We start from the raw sequence: 14,635 nt of genomic DNA on the forward strand, positions 1-14,635 counted from the left end.
TTTTTATGAATAGAGATAAAACACAAAATAGTCTCAGTATTATGGAATAAATTAATAATTTAACAGTTTAAATATTATATTGTGTACTTTCAGTTTCAGCTTTATGTAAAAAAAATCTCAAACAACTGTCCTATTCAATACAAAAATAATGTCCAAATTATAAGAGCAACACATACATAATTAGTCCCTTAGAAAGAAATTGACCCACAATTAATGAAATAGCATAATGCATCAGTAAAAGATATTTGGTTAATTTACCAACAAGATTTGAAAATTCAAAACCTTAGCACTGCAGATTGTTATAAATATATCTTTTCCGGTTCACATTAACTCAGATTGTTATAAACATTTAGTTTGATTGTTAAAGGTTTGGAGATTTTTTGGATCATGGATGATTTGGGTTTAGATTATTTTATGTTCGAATGTTCAATATTTATATATTTATTTTGGTTCTTATATTTTTTAATGTGATCGATTAGTTATGAGTTCGGATCATTTTTTTTTAGTAGGTTTAAATCGGATTGGAATGTCAATTTTATCAAGAGAGTTATTCCGGTTGGTTCAAATTTAATCAAGGATATATATTAAGTTCTATTTTTCTTCTTTTTGATAATCAATTGGGTGCAAACAAATGTGAGAACTTCAAAATACTGCAATAATTGTGATCAATGCACAATCCAACATACTATACAAAATGGGTCGCTTATTGCTCTTATTCTTTACCTGCAGTGAGAGAAAAACTAAATGCTTCTTGCTTTATCCCTTTTCTTTATGTCACTTCCTTCATTTAGAAAAAGAATAAAAAACAGAAAAGAGGACATGCTCTGAAAGATGCCAAATGCAGTGTTTGACAAGGCGAGTTGATAAATATTTGCAAAACGAAAAGGCAAAACAATACAAATCAGAATTAACAACTTAGTTTTAAACAATTGCATCCCTCAAATGTGTTGTATATATTGTCATGGCACTAATTAATTTGATCAAAGTTCACGTGAAAAGAGTAGTATCTTTCAATTTAAAAAATACTGCAAAAACATTTACACCATATACAGGTATGTGAAAAGTAACCAACCAAGACTCTTAGTGATCTTCTAAAAAGGACTCCACAACTAAATCTAAATATCTTTTATCGGCTTACAATCTTTTCCGGTTCATATTAACTCATATTGGTATAATTCACTAGTGGAGAATGTACAATTAGTGTCGCCTCATTAGTATCGGACGTTTTAAAAATGCGACACTAATACTATTAGTGTCGGTCAAAATAAATAGCCGACACTAATAGTATGTATTAGTGTCGGTCAATTACTAAGAACCGACACTAATAGTATTAGTGTCGGCTAATTATAAAGAGCTGATACTAATAGTCGACAATTAGTGTCGGTTTTTTATAATTAGCCGACACTAATACTTAGTGTCGGCTATCAACTATTTGTATCAACTCATTATTAACAGCCGACACTAAAGTATTAAATACAGTCGTTATTTTTACAGTCGATACTAAAGCTAAAGCTGAAAATTTTCGTGCATAAACCCGCGCACCATTTTCATTTTCAGGCTAGCTGCTAATTCTCTCTCTCCTGCGCACCATTTTTCACTCATCAAAACGCGATCTAGGGTTTTTTGAAAACGCTCTCTCTCTCTCTCTCCTACCGCTGATCACTCTCTCTCCCGCCGCTCAGCCCTCCGCCACTCTCCCTCTCTGGCTTTCTCCGTCTCGTCGCAAAAAGCACTGGTTCTCTCGCTGAGGTTGAAGAGAAGCCGTATCGTGATAGAACCAGTGCTTTTTGCGAGATAAGGAAGAGGGAGCTCGGGCTCTCTCAATCTACATATTTCGCTCACCGAGCTGGTGGCTCAGAGGTGGAATTCCATTTTTCTTTTTGTTTAATTGCCATTTTTTCTAGTAAAATTGGTTCAAGAAACCGTGTAGGGTTTGGGAATCTGGTTTAACAAACGTGTATGGAAGAGATGAGCTCATGAATTGATTTTGTGGTCCTTCCAATTATAATTGAAAACTTGGTAATTCCTATTTCTTTTGTTGAATTGGGTAAAATTACCAGAGTTTTTTTCCCCCCTTTCTGGTTTATACTAGGGTTTTGTTAGTGAACTTGACAAGGTGCTTCTGATCAAAATAACGCCTATTGTTTGTGCTGGTCAGTTAAATCTGTTATGTGAACTTGACAAGGTGCATCTCCATCTCTGGCCCGTATGTTATTTTTTAGCCGAAACTTTATGTGGCACGAGGCATGCATGAGAGCTTGTGCTCTCTCTTGAGGTAAGCACTACTCCTTTGCTATTCTTTTGCAAGTGAACTGTAACTTTTTGATGCATCTTAAATTAAAAAATTTTCTGTAATGAATCATCTCATCAGGTATACTACGTTCTGGATTTTGTTGCTTACATGCAAGCTTGCTTTCAGCTTCTATGTTGAGGTAATATATGCTCTATAAAGTAACCAGACAGAATACCAGTTGGTCACATCCCAAGTGCTTTTATATGTGCATCATATTTTCATCTGCAATTTTAACTTTCATCTTTCATAACCCTGTTTTAGATATCTCCTCTGGTGGATCCCACCAAAACAATTATTAAGCTGGGAACTGCAAGCTATGAGTGGCATGAATTTTTCCCATACTGTAAGTGTCTTGTCCTGTGCAAATTTGAATTACCGTGCTTTTCCTGATTTTTGATAACAAGGTAAAGGTATCATATGACTGTTTAGATTTGTGCAAGTGTGAGTTAATGTGCAAGTGGAATTAATGGCGCTTTCAGCCACTTGGGTGAGGTAAATTACTTGTTAAAGATTATCTAATTCTTAACAAACTTTCTTAAAAGAGCAATATGTTTATTATTGTTTGTTTCTTGAATCTTTGCATTGCTTCTTGTTTACCCTGATGTACCATGTTTCGAGGCGCAGAGGATGCAATTGCACCTAACTGGTAATTCATGTTCTTTTTGACTCTATATTATTTTATGAGAATATATATAGCACTGCTTGTTTTTGTTGTGAACAGTAATTAGTTATTGGAATTATTCAGGTATCATCTTCCAATAGCCTATCATGGCAGGTCATCTTCTATGCATAATGCAACATCGGTACATAATATGGATCCATAGACAAACAAATGGCGCTATGCATAGTATATAATTTTATACATCTTGTCATGCTCTAATTTTAGTGTTTAACATGTGTAAATTTTTTGTGTATTGTAAACAGAGGTCAAGGCCCTCCCATGGGAAGTGCAACTCCATATTTTGGACCCTCTCATAAGCTAGATTTTGAACTTGAAATGTCAGGATATTGAATAAAGGAACAAACAGTTATTTTTTTCTTATAAAGTGAGGCTTATTTGTAAGTTGTAAAACTTTTTTAGATATAAATTATGGTTCCAAGTTGAACTAAGTCAAGCCATTGCACATGCATATAGACAACACTCCAATGAGCATCCCAGAACAAAAATTTTCATTTTTGGAATTTTCTATGATTTATAGTGATTTTTTGAAATTTATTTTTTTTTAAAAAAAAACATTTAGTGTAGGCTATTTAATAAATAGCCGACACTAAAGGTAAAGCATTAGTGTCGGCTCTTTATTAAATAGCCGACACTAATACTTATTAGTGTCGCATTTTTATTAAGCTATTTAATAAAGAGCCGACACTAATGCCTTACTTTTAGTGTCGGTCATTTACAAAGTATTAGTATCAGTCTCATTAGTGTCGCCTAAAGTCCGACACTAATACCCATAAACAACTGATACTAATTCCAAGTTCTCCACTAGTGATTGTAATTTGGGTATACGATTTAGTTTGATTGCTTTGGGTTTGGAGATGTTTTGGATCATGGATCACTTGGATTTAGATTAATTTAGTTCGAATATTCAATATTTATAAATTTATTTAGGTTTGGATACTTTTGAATTCGATTATTCACGAGTTCGAATCATTTATTTTTTTAATTTTTAGTAGATCTGAATCGGATTGGACTGTAAATATTATCAATAGAGTTATTCCGATTGGTTCAAATTTAATCAAGGATATATATTAAGTTATATTATCTTCTTTTTGATAATCAATCGGGTGCAAACAAATGTGAGAACTTTTAAATACTGTAACAATTGTGAGCAATGCACAACCCAACATATATACAATACAAAAAGGGTCGCTTTTTGCTCTTATTCCTTGTTTGTAGGAGAGAAATTGAACGCTTCTTACTTTATTCTTTTTCTTTATTTCACTTGCTTCATTTAGAAAGATAAGAAAAAAAAAATGAAAAGATGACATGCTATGAGAGATGCCAAATATAGTGTCTGACAAGACAACTAATCAATATTTTCAAAATGAAAAGGCAAAACAATACTAACCAAAATTAACATTTTTGTTTTGAACAATTGCATATCCCTCTAATGTGTTGTATTGTCATGACACTAATTAAGTTGATCATTATTCAGGTAAAAAGTTTATCATCTTTGGACTAAACAACTGCTTTAAAAATATTTGCACCATATACAGGTATGGGTTGTTGGCCGACAACATGCTATCAGAGCTTTGCAGTTGCAGACCTGGTTAAACAACTAGGGCTCTTGGGGATCTACTTACCAAGGAGGCACCAATACACACCCACACCCCAGTGGCAGAACCAGGATCTGACTTAGGGGTGGGCAGAACAATTCAAGAGTCAAATCAGCGAGCAAGAATAATCGCTGTGATTTTTTTCAAATAAGTTTTTGTTGCTCCCATAGCAAAATAATAAGAATTGGGCTGTTTTTTGTAATGGGCTGCTTTGTGGGCTAAAACAAAGGGAGGCAGAAGGTAAATCACAGGTAGGCAGAAGATTAAATCACTATAGTCGGTAAAAAAAAAATTCAATTTCAACTACCCACCCCTGAAATGAATTGGCTCCGACACACACAGACGTATATTCAGGGATGATTGTAAATAAGAGACTGTTTATTGAAAATGATCATATTTTTTGGGTTGTTAATTATATATACTTTCAGGGATGCTTGCAATATACATATATACACTTACAGATTTATAAGGTTAGCTGCGCCGTTGATACTTTTCTAAAAGGTTTTGTTGGTAACGATAATACAACCTTTATGTCTATATTATCCATAGTTGAGTAAATTAACGATAATTCTCTGTGCAGACCGGTCCGGATTATGACCACAGTCTGAATCGGTACTGTAGGTTGGTTTCACGGATGGTCCAATCCGGTCATGGACTGGTCGATTTTTTTCAAACCACTAGAACTGACGAAGAGGATTGAATCCAGTGCTACGTGGCACGAGAAGAGTGGATCGAGCAGCAACGACAGTGCCCCCAACCGTGTGGTTGAATGGAACGGTCTTAATCAGTTTCTCTTTCTACCGTCGTAATATATCCATCGTGCCAACTTAATTGGCAATTATGTTCGAAAGGCACACTTGTAAATTTGTGATACATAACCTCAAGAAGCTGGGGGAAGCATTATCAATTATTCGCGCTGCTCATTTGGACCTTACAATTAACCGTTTGATTTCAATGCTGCTTCTCGATCAAACAATCAGGAAGAGGACCCACACATTCATATATGGAGATACAACAATTTTTAAGAATTCTAGATGACTACTATATATTTTTTATTTTAATTATTTTATTAATTTAACACTTTTATTTATTATATCAATTATAAATATAAAAAATCAACTCAAGTATAAATTATATATAATAGATAGTAGTTTCAAACAACAAATTAATGTAAGTTACTGTGGTGGTAATGGTATATGATGTTTATCACCTGGAGTCAGGTTCGAATTTTGGATGGTGCTTGAATAAATTTTTTGACAGTGGTGACGCGCAGTGCACAAGACCGAGTCCATGCACGCATATCAGCCTATTTCAATATGAATCGGAGCTGGATCAGCCCGTTTCAATCATTATTGTTGACCGTATTAGATAGTTACGGATACGTCATGTCATTTGATATCGTATCCGTATCGTATCGGTACGGAATCTAATTAGAAATATCTGAGTAACATAGATCCACCCACAGCCAAGGATTTGGCCCACAATTTTTTATTTATAGTAAATAGAAAAAAAATTGAAAAATGAAAAAAACAATTGGCAAATTTTAAAAATGAGAAAGTATGTTTCTTGTATGGCATTTTACTGTAACGTCATACGGGACGGAGGTCCTGCAAGCTGCTAAAAAAAAAAAAAAGAAGCAAAGACTGATATTAGTTTTTATAAAATTTTAGAATTATATGGTTGTAGCTTCTATTTATTTTTTCATTTAGTCTTCTTAAATATAATTAATTAAATAGCTGTAGCCATAAAAAAAAAGTCTGAATTACACCAAAAAACAAAAGCATAACAAATTCAAAGTACATACCTATAGTATAGCATAGCATAACATAATCAAACATAACTAATTTAAAATACATGAACATCACAAAACATCACATAAGTCCAAACTATAAATCTAAAAAAGAAAAAAGAAAATTGGAACATCATACCAAAAACATGCCTTCTTTTTTGTAAAATTTATCCATATCTTTTCCCTTTTTTTTTATTTACTATGAATAAATAATTCGAGAATTTGGCAACTGCCATATACAGATATACTGAATTATGAAAATTAATTTCCAGATATAGTGTATTGGGTTCTTAAGCCCAATCTTCCATAGCACAGCCCAGTCTCCTTCATTAGCACCAGATAGTATCGGGTTGCATGAATACGGGTACACGTATCGTATCGGATATGATACGAATATGGAGATACAACAATTTTAAGAATTCTAGATACGATATGACTACTATATATTTTTTATTTTAATTATTTTATTAATTTAACACTTTTATTATATAAATTATAATATAAAAAAATCAACTCAAGTATAAATTATATATAATAGATAGTAGTTTCAAACAAGTGTAAGTGGTGGTAATGGTATATGTCGTTTATCACGTGGAGACGTGGAGTCAGGTTCGAATTTTGGATGGTGCTTGAATAAATTTTTTGCCAGTGGTGATGCACGGTGCACAAGACCGAGTCCATGCATGCGCATATCAGCCTGTTTCAATATGAATCGGAGCTATATCGGCCCGTTTCAATCAGTATTGTTGACCGTATTAGATAATTACAGATACGCCATGTCATCTGATACGTATCAGATACGTATCGTATCCGTATTCGTATCCGATACGCATCCGATATGGTACGGGTCTAATTAAATATCCGTATTCGTATCCGTATTCGTATCCGATACGCAAAAACGGATGTTAGTTTGTATAAAATTTTAGAATTATATGGTTGTAGCTTCTATTTATTTTTTTCATTTAGTCTTCTTAAATATAATTAATTAAATAGCTGTAGCCATAAAAAAGGGGTCTGAATTACACAAAAATAGCATAACAAATTCAAAGTACATAACCATAGTATATAGCATAGCATAACTTAATCAAACATAACTAATTTAAAATACATGAACATCACATAAGTTCAAACTATAAATCTATAAAAGAAAAAGAAAAGTGGAACATCATACCAAAAACATGCCTTCTTTTTTGTTAAATTTATTCATATCTTTTCCCACTTTTTTTTTTTCTATTTACTATGAATAAATAATTCGAAAATTTGGCAACTGCCATATACAGATATATTGAATTATGAAAATTAATTTCCAGATATAATGTATTGGGCTCTTAAGCCCAATATTCCATAGCACAGCCCAGTCTCCTTCATTAGTAACAGATAGGGTTTTAATGGTTATTTTGTTGAGCACTTAAATGGGTTTGAAATAAGGAAGTGCTCTATATATCCAAGGCCCAGCATTATCAAGTTACATGTTTATTTATAATTTTGAAGACTATATAATGGTTTCTGAACAAAGAAAAACATCCAACATTGATTGGTATTGTCAAAAGTATATTTGTTCTCATCAATTTCACCCATACATAAAACATCTCATTTCATGGGTACTTATGAGTTTTCTGACAAATTCAATAAGGACTTTTAATGCAAATTTCTTGAGCTTATAATGTTTATTTTGTAAAATGTGATATTTATTCTTGTAAGGATTTAGACGTAAATGTAGACAATCAATAGGGCTTTGAGGTTATAAAATGTAATTGTTGTAAAAAATCAGCAGTTGAAGCGGTTGACCTATTATATTGGTCTGACTAGTAAACTGTTGACTCAAAGCTTTATCAGATCGATATTTAGTCCAATTCTGATAATATTGCTTGCGACGAAAAGTTTGAGGAACTTTTGAAATTGGATCCGCCAAGCACTAATCAAAGATATTTGTTGATTGATCTTTTCAAAATCCTGGAGATTAAATTACTTTCAGTCATAGTGACAAATGAATAGTTCAGGTTCCTTTCGACCGAGTCAAAAACTCGTGATTCAGGTATAATTAGGAAATGATTCAGTACAACAAAGAACAAAAAAAAAAAAAAAACCCAACCCCACCCCAAAAAAAAAAATTCTAATTTGTTTTCCCTTTTTTTCTCGAATAATTCATTACTCACATTTTATTTGCGAATAAAATATATTATACATTTTTTTTAGTTTTATTCGGAGTTCGGTTTGATAACATAAACAAAACGAATAATACGCGAATTTCACGCAAGTCTTGTCATTATGCTTCCAATCAATTTATCGGCTAATTCTGCTTTAATTAACTCACCACATGAATGGCCGCATGGGAATTAGAATACTTTGTGTGTGCCATTTTGTTTTCACATAATAATTTGGTATCATTTGTTTTCAATTGGAGATATGTTGGTTATTTAAAGTATTATTTGAAGTATTTAAGGGTAATTTGGATTTAATGTTCCCCAACCGATTGCTGAAAATGAGGAGATGACAAAGTAGATTTCCAGTTTAAAATTGACTAATGAAAGGAATACGGAAGATATCTCTGTCACTTCATCTATTACTAGAAATTTCAAGTTATAAGATACTGGTTCTAGTTTCATTGAATTATAATGTCAATTGAAGTTTGAAATTTTTCCCTCAAAAAATAAACACAACAGCTATTAATTAAGAATGAGAGAGATTACTTACTGCGAGCGTTTCTTTCTTCTAGGTTTTGAGCAGCCTCAGTAGAAGGCAATATGAGGGAGCAGGAGCTAGTGAAAAATAGAAAGAGAATGCAAAGAACTGGGAGAGCTTTTGTTTTTGACATATTTAGAATTTATTTGAGAGAAATATTTTTATTCCCGAACCATCATATCCGAGTGCACCCCTCCAACTAGCTTAAGAGAAAATACTTTTCAATTTTGCTTAACTTTCATTTCCAACGCTCATATTCAAGTTTGAAAGTTTTGTTTATAACATTTTACAATGCAACTCAAAAACATTTAAACCTCTAATTGCAAGCATTAAAATTCTAAATCTATGTTTTAAATCATTCTCATTTGTTTTTCCAATAATCCGTGATAAATTTTATGAATATAAAAATACGAATGTTTTCTACTTAATTTTTACTTTCATATAGGATCCATGAAGAAATACTTTTGAGTTATTTTAAAGATTTTTTTTTTGAAAGTAAACTCCATGAGCACTTTAAATTTTCATACTTTTAAAGCTCAGTCTACAATCATTTAAATATCTAATGTCACTATTTAAAATACTAAGTTGAAGCGTTTAAATGTTTGAGAAGTTGCGTTCCAAGAGGCGTACAGACTTTAAAATTTTAACTTAGATTTGAGGTTTAAACGCTTGAACATAGTAGTCTAAATTATAGACATTAGAGCTCAGCTATAAAAAAAAAAAAAAAATTAACTTAGATTTAATGTTTAAACACTTGAACGTAGTAGTTAAATGATAGACATCAAAGGTTTAAATGGTTTAAAATATTCACTCCAAAAGTTTCTATGGATTAACTTAAAATAAAAAGAAAATGATTTCAAAATAACTCAAAACTATTTCTCCATGGATCTCATTTTAAAGAGAAAATTGAGAAGAAAGCGTTTGTATTTTTAGATTCGAAAAATTCATCACAGATGGTTGGAAAAATGAACGACAATGATCGAGGAAAAAAAAAGAGTGAGTGAAAAGAATCTTTTCTTTTTTGGCTTGAAGACAAAAGTCATTAGGTGTTAAAAACTATCCAAATTTAGAATTTAAATTCATGTAGATAGAAGTTTAAAAGCTTTCGAATAAGCATTTTAAAAGGTTATAAATAAAACTTTAAAGGTCTTGATATGAGCACTATAAATGAAAATGAGACATTAAGTACTTGGAGAGTGTGCTCCGAGATTTATTTGGAGAGCAATTGTCAAGCTCTTTTAGTTTACCCTGCTTTTTTTACGATGCAGCTGGTACTCCTCAAGGATTCACTTTCCAAGACAAGCAACTAATTTAAAATAGATATGGATACGATTTAGCAAAAACACTTTCCTGTTTTCTATTATATGTCCATATCCAATTTGCTTACACCTCTTGACTAGTGTATTGCAAAAATTTATATATCGTATTTGATAAGATGAATACTGGTAAGATTATTTTTTCCGTTAAATTAGTTTATTGGATATAAATAAGAATAAAGTTCTTTGTCGTAAAATAATTTATAAGGGTATGAAAATGCTTCCACCCGATCTATTTCATAGTTATTGACACATCTACTTTTGTGGTTGATTTTATGCGTTCTATGCACTTGGGATCTTTGTGGCTCCCACTCTGTTTTCTTTCGTATTAGCCCAGAGAGGCCCCACTAATAAGTCAATGGTCCAAGAACTAAAAAATAAATCCATTATTTTATTTATTTTTATTTTTTTGGATTTGAAAATGCCTTAATTAACCATTATTTTAATTAATCGACCCATATTAGTTTGAAATGTTAGATTTTAGACCCCTCAACTTTTTTACTTTTATGTAATCATAAGCCATGGAATGATTTTTTTTTGGCAGTAGATAAACATTTTGTATTCAAATTAGGAGTTCCAAAACATAAATTCAAGTTTTAATTTCATTTTGTATTTGTGATATTATGTATTGTTTATAATATTTATTTTGGCAGGTGACAGAAAAATTTGAGTTAGTTAGTGGAGTTGCAGTGCGGAGAGGTATGCAAAATCACCCCTTTAGAACATGTAATTTTCAATCAATAGAAGTGCTAGTTAGAAAACCCCATTAAAGCACAAATCACAATCCAAGAATTCATATAATTATTGTCAAGGTACTTTTTCAATAAAGCCATCTAAAATAATACAATTTCATAAAGAATGTGTTTTGATCCCTTTTTTCCCATTCTCTTTGTAAGAAGTATTTGTTTATGTTGTAGGAGGAATTTGCTGTGGCGGCAATCAAATGCTCTGGCATGGTGCTTGGCAATTTTCATGTCAAGTATACTTCTTTGTTATTTTCCTCTTTTCTCATGTTCACTTTTAATTTCATAATAGGATATCTCCTATATGCCATCTCAAACAAAAATAATTATGTATCCCTTTTACTTAAAGTAAAATTTTCATTGTTCTTAAATACAGAAGAACTTTCAACATGTGGGGCATGTTTCTGATGAGACAGTACTTACAATTTCTATTAAAATGCCAAAAATAAAACTTAGAGCTATTATGTGTTTCGTCTCTATTTTTGGGGAATTTCTTTTTTTGCAAGTCATTACAGCATGTGAGTTATATATTAGTGTATATAACGAAAGAAATAAAAATAAAATATTTTTTGAAATTGTAAATGATAAAATAAACATACTTGAAATTATATTTAATTTGGGCTTAAAAAATTAAGTAATAATTAGTTGAAATTTGAATTAGGGCTGGATGGATTCAATTCCTCTATCTTTCCTTGACGGTTGGAAGGAAATGAATTATTGCTTTCAAATGAGTTATATTTGAATGCTTTCAGAAATTGCTTTCCTTTGTATTTCCTACGAAAAAATTAATCGACCCTATTACATCCCAAACCAAAACATGAAGCAATTCAGGAACTCTAAAAAGTTGAAAAATAACTTCCATCAAACTTAAAACAATCCAGAGCTAACGACCAGAAATACGGAATAATTATTCTGTCTAACCAAACAGTACATAAAAATCAAAAGTCTTAGCACATCATGATTAATTATTAAGTAAGAAAAAAATATAATACGAGTTACAATAATTATGTATGGTGATCATATTATTGTGAAGCTAGCTACTATAGTCCTGCACCATCTCAGGCTTTGGAAGTTTCTTATTTATTGTTTGTATGATGAGGTTAATGTATAATGGGCATTGTTCAGCGGCAAAGTAAATGACAGAAAAGCACATGATGGCATATATGAGGTACGCTCCAAATTTGAGACTTTCAAAAACATAAAAGTCTCCAGCACAGAATGCAACAAGTGTAGAAACAATTGCCATGAAGAGGGAGGTCTGCCCCAGGATGAGTTTCACTGGAAGTTTCGTCTCGAAATCCCATACCTGATCACCAAATCAATTATAAGAATTTAATTTTGTAATGTTGAAACATCAAAAGGTGACAAGTTATGAATTCTTTATCTATTAACAGTTCATTTACCTGCTGAGGTACGTCTTTAATAAACACCTAATAAATATATTGCCCAACAAATTAAATCCTCATACTAAAAGATTAACAAATTGTATATTCTTTCTTAATTTTGTTTACTAAACAGACTATTAAGCAATTACATCGCAAATTAAAGTTCTGCATGCATAAGTAAAAGAAAGGAAATACGAAGAAATTGACGTTCTAATTAAGACATATGGGGCACACATTAATTTACATGGGGTTGTGCTTTACCTTGGAATTTGAGATGATTATTGAAAGGAACACGAAAATAGATGTAACAGAGAAGCAAAGGGAAAGAACGGATGAGATGGCGAACAACTGAAAAACTGCTGGTCTTTTCCTGAGGATTGGAAAACCAAACTGCTCGGCTACACCTCCTGGAACTGCGCTGACAGATTGAAAGGCTACAAAGAGAGCGGCCACCACGGAGCAAGACAGCTGGCAAGTATCTCTTAGCCCCTTGATTCCTTCTTTAATCAGTGCATCATGACTCTCTATGAACACCTCTTCTGGCATCTTTCCTGCATTGTTGGCTGCGGTAGATCTTCCTCTGCCCATTATGCGCATTGAACTTTGCACATACTACACACCGCAAAATTACATATATTAAGGATATTTTATTTATTTCCATTTTTTAGAGAGAAGAGAGAGAGAGAGAGAGATCTCACCTTGTACCACTTGATCTCCCATTGTAAGCCAATTGCTGCTCCAGTGCTCCACAGGCGGCTATCACTGAGCTTGGCTGCAAGATGTAGAGCACTGTTTCCTTGTTTGTCTAATTTCCTAAATACACTCTCCGAAGTTGAAAAATTCATCAGCATGTAGTCATACACTTGGACCCGGCGATGCTCTACTGCCAATAAAACAATATTTTTTGCATCCTTGTCTCGGTCAAAAATTACCATTGGATACTTCGTAAGGATTTTTTTCACAATCTCTGTTATTCCCTTCTTTGCAGCTACCAAAACAGGGCTTTCTGTAGCACATGTAGACAAAATTGTAAAATGTGTGTGTGTATATATATATATATATATATATATATATAGAGAGAGAGAGAGAGAGAGAGAGAGAGTGACTAATATGCATTCGGTAGCATATGGGTCAATATGCATATGGTCCAAATTTGAAATTTTAAAATCCAAAAAATTGATCTGAACCGTTCATCTTGTTCTCCATATTAATATATGCTTGGTGACCATATTTTACATTTTTATGAATTTTTTTACTATTTATTAAGCCACTTTGAAAATTGCTGATCTAACGGTGGCTGCTGATTTTACTGTTTTGTTAAGCCACCGTTGGATCAATAATTTTCAAATTGACTTAATAAATAGTAAAAAAATTCATAAAAATGCAAAATATTCATAAAAATGTAAAATATTCATAAAAATGTAAAAAATTCATATATATGTTAACAAAACATGTAGCAACATGCTTTCGATTTCTCATCTACCTTTTCTAACAGCAGTATGCTTATAGGAAGTTTTCTTTCGTGACTCTGTAATGAATTTTTGTGTTCTTTAAATTTATGCTTGAAAAAAATGAAACATCAAGAATCCATATATACACACCTGAGGTGTTGGGAAATTACATGGCTATAATTGTATCTTACTAGCAGGGTGCCTGATTTGGTGTTTTTGGCATATATAGTAAAATTTGTGTTAGAATCTTAGAGAAGAGAGAAATTTAGCATCCGCTAAATAAAATTTTATTTCACTAATCTTGTGTTAGTCTTGACTACTATGAAATTATTGAACATACCAGTATCAGATCTATTCGTCGATTCCTTCTCTTCAACCATGTCTATGCGTGCCTCTTTTACAGCTTTCATCGGGATGGTTTCATCTGTATTAGTAAAGTATATGATATGACAGCATTGCAAAATACAAGATGTCATTAGCTTCAGAAGGAAGTGTAACGAGTCTTCTATTGAATAATGAAGATGACCTAGTTGATTAACCCTTAATATTGTATATATATACATACATATATATATATATATCTAGTCATAGATGATTCAACCAAGAGAACTAAATAATCATCATATTTCATATTGCTGATTTTGTAGATGGTATAGACACGTATTATAAAACCCAATCATACTGTTTATCGAAAAATAA

General features: G+C 32.1%; 1 protein-coding gene across 1 annotated transcript; it reads right to left on the reverse strand.

The window, feature by feature from the left end:
* Positions 1–12,133: 12,133 nt before the first annotated feature.
* On the reverse strand, positions 12,134–14,303 carry LOC144564037 (uncharacterized). The gene is made up of 5 exons (XM_078313535.1): positions 14,277–14,303; positions 13,184–13,491; positions 12,747–13,097; positions 12,504–12,530; positions 12,134–12,406 (listed from the first exon to the last, which is right to left on the reverse strand). The coding sequence occupies exons 2-5, from the start codon at positions 13,418–13,420 to the stop codon at positions 12,134–12,136; spliced, it is 888 nt and encodes a 295-aa protein (XP_078169661.1). The 5' UTR covers positions 13,421–13,491; positions 14,277–14,303.
* Positions 14,304–14,635: the final 332 nt, after the last annotated feature.

Source organism: Carex rostrata, chromosome 1 (assembly GCF_964058835.1).
Source record: "Carex rostrata chromosome 1, lpCarRost1.2, whole genome shotgun sequence".
NCBI lineage: Eukaryota > Viridiplantae > Streptophyta > Magnoliopsida > Poales > Cyperaceae > Carex > Carex rostrata.

Bases quoted from the DNA above. Each gene is read 5' to 3' on its own strand.
- LOC144564037 (XM_078313535.1), bottom strand. From the start codon at position 13,420: ATGGTAATTTTTGACCGAGACAAGGATGCAAAAAATATTGTTTTATTG. The intron at 13,098-13,183 runs GTGAGATCTCTC...TGCGGTGTGTAG, and splicing joins GGGAGATCAAGTGGTACAAG to TATGTGCAAAGTTCAATGCG. The intron at 12,407-12,503 runs GTAAATGAACTG...TTTGGTGATCAG, and splicing joins TTAAAGACGTACCTCAGCAG to GTATGGGATTTCGAGACGAA.